Raw genomic sequence first — 6,671 nt, forward strand, 5'->3', positions numbered from 1 at the left:
CCTCCATCATTGTCGCCCCCTGCCCCGGCCCTCCCCTCAAATCCGACGAACTTGCACCATTGCCATGCCCCCCCCTACTGATGATAGATCATGGGGAAGCTTCTCCGACAAGCCAGCGGCTGCTTCTTCCATCCCACCGACGTCTGCTTCCTTCTAGCGAAAATCGACTGATCCAAATTGGATTTTCAAGTGACTGATGTTTAGCTACCGTGGTAAATTAAATACCCTTTATTAAAATACCCTAATGCCAAATGCGGCCTAAAAGGAAAAACACCGGCAACCAACGACATGTCCTAACAGGGAAACATCAAGGCATGCCAATGAAAAAAATGGAATCTAAAATGGTCTGCTTGGTGAGTTGCTAGCATGTGGTCTGTTTATATTGGTTTACATGGGGTTTTGGCTAATTAACTAGATGACTCTCTTCTGCATAATTAATCATTGAGACAAATCTTTTTCTCCATTTCAAAAAAAAATCCAGATATGAAGTAATTACTGGATCACCCGTTACAAAAACCACAACTAAGATTTTTATTTGTCCCCTAAAGGCACTTCATTGGGTAATAGAAAGCACAGATGCCATATCCGTTCGTCTTGAAACTTGAGTCTTCCTGAACAAGTTTATCTGCCACTTTGTTACACACCTACTATGTTAGATGCTCTATCCTTTTGATGTAATATCAGCCATAGGTTTCCCTACCAGTTGTGGCAATCATAACAGTAATTATCTTCTTTGGCCTTTGCATTAGATGTTAAGTTCAACAAAAGGAAATGTGACCGCTAGTAAAAAAAATTTGCGAAAAGGATCAGATGTGTTATAAAGGTTCACCGGAAGTACAAAGTGTCTCAAACATAATAAAAATTACATCAAGAACATTAGTTAATGAATTGAAACCCATCGAAAGTAACAAATGAATTGAAACAGACACGGTAAAATTCCATGAGCCAATTCAGTTAACATCCAAACAATTGAATTCGTAATCATGTCCATTACAGTTTCATTGCTGAGTTGGAATTGAAACCAATTCAATACGAAGGCCTCCAATACAGACATCCAAACACAGTGTAATATATTTACACTTGTGGTAGTCATTAACAACTCAATTATAATCATTAGTGCAAATTAGAGCGCCATTGTGTATTAAGCATCTACTGCACACCAAATAGTCAAGATCCCAGTCCCATTGCTTGCTACTGATGTTATTGGCTGCTATTATGAATTCCAAAACTTGATGGTTTCATTGTACACCCAAGTACCCAACAAAGGCAGCAAACTGTGCGCTGCCTAGACTAAAAAAATCTAGCTCAATATGTTTTAAATCTTTACTCTGGACCTTGGGCTCCCTATGGACTGTTTTCAAACAATAAGGTGCTAGCAACTTACTGTAACAATCATATCTCAAGTTGCAATATACATTTTTTCTTCCAGAGGACTATAGAATAGACCACTGGGCCAATCTAATTTTTGCTCTGTTTTTGAGTCTCTCCAACAACTTTATAGTTTACTCTTCGCAAAAAAAAACTTTATAGTTTACTAATAAAGCATCCAATCATTGATTACATGCATCTGTGTTGATTTATGTTTATATTTATGGATTGTATAATCACCAGATAGGGTATTTTGCAAATATAATATTGGAACCAAAGTTTATTTTAATTTACTGGGTCCAAATAAAATTGCCTAGGAACAATCTTAATCAACAACCATAGGCTGTAAATGTGATGTTGTTTAGAAAAGTAATTGATTAGTATAAATTGAATTCCTAACACTACTACAACTCACGCCAACCATGTCAGACAACATTCAAGCCACACAATGTCACAACTACAATTCCTACCTAATTACACTAACACAAATACTTGTAGGACTTGGACAAGATTACCTAATAATAATATTCTCTTCCCAATTTTGACTTCTTTCTTCCATGCTCCTCCGATTTTTGCTCATTGTAGATTCGTGACGTGATGATCCAACTCAATTGGCATATATGTAAGCTAAGTATGACCACGCCTGGAAAGTGGAAACATGCATTGCACCTCTTGCTCTACTGTATTGGGCCACTGCTATTGCTTGGCTGCCACCTTACACTCGCTTCACACCAAAATGTTCTCGTACTTCCTTGCAATAGATTCACTGTCTATGGGTCGCACACCTCATCGCTTTATATATGATGGTTTTCCCTGCCATCGTTCGCCTCCGGCATCCCACGAATACACACCGGCCGTAACAAGGACACCCCACGAGGACATAACTCATGGAACACCATGCACATCGCTTCAACTCTGACGAATTCCCATAGAGACGAGCACTTGGATACAACCACACCTCACATACACCCCGATTGAACGTGTGAATGCGCGCGTACGAGTCCTTGATTCATCTAACTCCATAGGATGACGAGTTTAACAAGAATCAGTTTTAGATATCCTTGAGTTAGTTAGACAAAACAAAACACAATTTTAGTTTGTCATGTTGCTAGACGAGTTTAAGGAAAACTAGATCCAAATAAGCCCTTGGGAAAAGAAAAAGGATAATCATATCGCTCTTTTGCTTGCAATCTACCATTTCATCTTACCTATGCAACAATCATGGCCAGGGGCCAGGGCAATGCAAGAACTTCAAAAATAGCTTCTTTAATGTGCAGAAAATTTTCTCCGTGAGTGGGTGTAGGATACTACCATGGTGGAACTCCAAATCCAATGGTTATATTTTTTTGTGAAAAAAATTCCGATGAATTGATTCTCCTGATTTAACTCTTTTGAGCATTGGCCCTGGCCCGAGTCTAGTAGTCACTATCCAGTTAACTTTATTGGCATTGAAGCCTAACATGTTGTTTGACTGTTGTTTCAAACCATTAGGAGTAATATATGAATTTTAATGAATAATTGAGCAAGAGTAGGTAATGAGAGCAGTTGAATTTTCATGCAGCAGTTGAATTTGTTGTTAAGGTCAATGCTTACCAGCAATGGGGTGGGTCGGGCTGAGTGTACTCGATTTCATAGTGCAGTGTTGTTAGCCAGGACATGAAACCTTATTTTGGCGGTGTTTTGCTTTCAACTGAAAGAAATTGCACAGCTTCTCTTGTGTACACGTGTTCCAACATTTTTCACATGTTTTCCTGTTTCTGTCATGCACTCACCAAAGAAAAGGAAGAGGCCTCTTAAACTGGGCCGTCCTTCACAACTTGTGCCGCTAAACAAAAAGTCCATTTAATTCTGAACTACTCCCTTCGTCCCATAATATAAGAGCGTTTTTGACACTAATGCAATCCACAACTTGACCGATCTGCTTCTGTAAAACGTTGTCTACATTTCTGATTTCTTGTCTAAAACGTAATCACAGTCCTCCGATTTATCGGTGTGAATTTAAGCTTTAGCTGCTTATAGGGTGAGACTGCAAACTCTAGCCGTATGCGTGCAATTTTCCGTGTGAACATTTTATTTCGAAAAGGGGAGCGCCCCGGCCTCTGCTTTCCGTCCGAAGTTTTTTGACAGTGTCATTTCACCTGAAGAAATAGAAGAGGGCATTCATATTCTTTTGTACCAATGCAAGCCATCAAAGGCCTAAATTGACACAAGCAAAAATAGAGAGAGCTGTCAGCCACAACCACAGGGTTTGGTGTCCGTAAGGGAGCAGTGAGTGTGAAGAAAGCTGTCAAATGGACTGACCGGTGCTGGTCATCATCGTCTCCCGTTGCTTAAAGGGATAACCTTGGATTGTTTAGGGAGAGAGACTTGAGGGACAGTGAAGGTTTAGCAGCTTGGCTTTGATGAAAGCCACTTCTTGGACAGCCAGCAAAGCTCTGAATGCCACCCTTAATAAATCTCTTTGGTCAGTCAGACCACTTTGGAATTAGAGCAGGCTTTAGCTTTCACACATCAAATCAGTGAAAAATATTTGGAAACCGCTCTTGTGAGATCTGATTTCCATTCTTTTTGGGAACTATCAGTAGAAGATTGTGCAAATTATCATGCTCATGTTTCCTGCTGACCTATTATACACAATCATATGTCCGGTGGACACATTCTCCTCGTCTTGTGACGTGTGCGGCACAGGAGAGAGGAAAGGGACGGCAGCAGGCAGGGGGCAGGGCAAAGAAAAAGAAGAGGAAAGAGGAGCTGCGGCAGCAAAAACAAAAGCTTGATGAGAAGATGCCAACAACCACCAGTCCAGTCCACCATCACTTTGCTTTGCAGACAATCCCCCGCTCCTCTCTTTCTCCAGCCTCCCCGAAAGATCCCCATCATCAGCCTGCGCCATCGTCTGATTCCGATCTCTTCCCCCCATTCCCCGTCACATTTCCCACTCCCCAACCTCGAGAAAGAAAGCGCCATGGATCGAGCGCCCACTCAGATGCTCCTACGCCTTCTTCCCCCACCCAGTCACAATGATTTGGCCCAGAGAGACTCGGAGATCCTCTGCTAGTACCTGAGCGCCCAGCCGTCTCGGAGTGAGTGAGGTGGTTGGCAACACATCTGTCCCCGTTCCTTCCTCGGCCTTTTTCTCCCCTGCTGCCAAGATTTGGTGCTAGGAGGGGGAGGGGGAGGCAAAAATGGCGTCTTCGCCGCCGGCAATCATCGGGACGGAGCCCACCTGGGTGCCCTACGAGCCGACCAGGGACTGCTCGCAGGGGCTGTGCAGCATGTACTGCCCCCAGTGGTGCTACTTCATCTTCCCGCCGCCGCCGCCCTTCGACCTCGCCGGCCCCGGCCCGGACGACTCCTCCGGCCACGTCTTCTCCCCGCTCGTCATCGCCATCATCGGCGTGCTCGCCACCGCCTTCCTCCTCGTCAGCTACTACACCTTCATCTCCAAGTACTGCGGCACCTTCGGCTCCCTCCGGAGGAGGCTCTTCGGCCCCGGCCCCGGCTCCGGCGGCGGTGGGGGCAGCGGCGGTCCTGGGAGCGGCCACGGGCAGTCCAGGAGCCAGGAGTCGTGGAACGTGTCGCCGGCGAGCGGGCTGGACGAGGCCCTCATCAACAAGATCACGGTGTGCAAGTACAGGCGCGGCGACGGGCCCGCCCTCCACACCACCGACTGCTCGGTCTGCCTCGGCGAGTTCCACGACGGGGAGAGCCTCCGGCTGCTCCCGAAATGCAGCCACGCGTTCCACCAGCAGTGCATCGACACCTGGCTCAAGTCGCACTCCAATTGCCCCCTCTGCCGCTCCAACATCACCTTCGTCGCCGTCGAGGTGGCGCCGCCGGAGCCGGAGGGCTGTGCTCCAGGCGCAGGCGAGGCCGACCGGAGCACCCATCAGGTGGTCGTTGAGATGGATGCGTTGGAGAGCATGTGTGAGGAGCAGCAGGAAGCGGTGAGCAGTGGCGGCGTCAGAGCTGAGCGTGGTGATCAGGAGACGGAGGGCAGCCGAGAGGGAGCAGAGGAGGAGGATGATGCCAATGGCACGGCTGAGATCAGAGAAGAAGGCGTGCCAGCACCGAAGACGGGGCCCAACCTCCACCGTGACAGCCGCATGTCCATCGCCGACGTGCTGCAGTCCACCATGGAGGACGAGCTGATCGCAGCCAGGGAGAGTGGGCTCCTTGCAGGCGGCGCCGGCACGTCGCGCCGGTGCCGCGGGGAGAACAGCAGCAGCGGACGTGGCCGCACCCGGCGCGCGTTGCAGGACGACTCCGTGCCGCCGATGAAGAGGCTGCCGCCCGGCGGCAGGTCGTGCTTCAGCAGCAAGAGCGGCCGGGCAGTCGTCGTCGATTCAGACCATCCACTGCGGGGTGGCCAGTCGTGATGTGCTTAGCTAGGGATGATGATCCTGGACAAGCTCCCGTCCCATTTCTGCGCATGATGGGATGCCAATGAGGACCATATCATCATAATTCAGAGATGTCGTCGTCTTAGCGATAATGTCGATATCGCTGGGTTGCAGCATGCTCTGCTTGGGTAAGATCTCCTGTGACTGTGAAGTCTGTCTCTGTGATGATAGTTCAGCAGGCGCTGGATCTCTTCGTTTTTTGTTTTTCCAAGTTCCAACTCATGACATAGGTTCGTGTCCTCCACCACTCTGTCCATTGTTTCAGTGGACATGTTTTGCTGTGAGTGCAGTAACAGGCTCAAGTTTTCAACACCTCGAATGATCTTTCTTCTTTCACTTTCTGTGCGTGTGTATGCCTTTGCAAATTAGCTGTAAAGCGAGTATGAAATCCGAAGGATCGAGTCTTGGATGAAATGTTAGCAGCAGGGGTTTGGAATCCTTCTCTTGCATACTATACATCACACCTTTTTTGAGCTCAAATTCAGGGACACTATTTATCTATATATTGAAGTAATTGATAGTAGTACGTAGCGAAATTCGCGGAGACAGGCGGAGAGATAAGTATATTTGCAGTGCATTCTGTCGCTGACGCTTGCCGTGGTCCATGGCGAATTAGCTAGCCTGATCCTAACAAAGCTGTAGACCGACAGTGCACGTTTTTTCTATTCGACGAAGACTGAGACTGATGATGAGTTGCTTGCGGCAGGGCTCTCGGTCAGATCTGGGTTTGAGAATTGAGATAGATGAAGCGGAACCTGATCCCCCCCACCGACTTTGCACTTTGCAGCAAAAGGAATTGTAGAGGAATAGGATGCAACTCTCAATGTATTGATAGGTGCATATGCACAAGTATATATAGTACATAGGGCAAGTCATATCCTCAACTATACACAAGGAGGA

General features: G+C 46.9%; 1 protein-coding gene across 1 annotated transcript; it reads left to right on the forward strand.

Annotated features, from left to right (window-relative positions):
* The first annotated feature begins 4,135 nt into the window (after window positions 1-4,135).
* On the forward strand, window positions 4,136-6,209 carry LOC119356390 (E3 ubiquitin-protein ligase Os04g0590900-like). The gene has a single exon (XM_037623338.1). It carries the CDS (start codon window positions 4,554-4,556, stop codon window positions 5,745-5,747), a length of 1,194 nt encoding a protein of 397 aa, XP_037479235.1. The 5' UTR covers window positions 4,136-4,553; the 3' UTR covers window positions 5,748-6,209.
* Window positions 6,210-6,671: the final 462 nt, after the last annotated feature.

The sequence above is a fragment of the Triticum dicoccoides genome, chromosome 2A (assembly GCF_002162155.2).
Source record: "Triticum dicoccoides isolate Atlit2015 ecotype Zavitan chromosome 2A, WEW_v2.0, whole genome shotgun sequence".
In the NCBI taxonomy this organism is placed as follows: Eukaryota; Viridiplantae; Streptophyta; class Magnoliopsida; order Poales; family Poaceae; genus Triticum; species Triticum dicoccoides.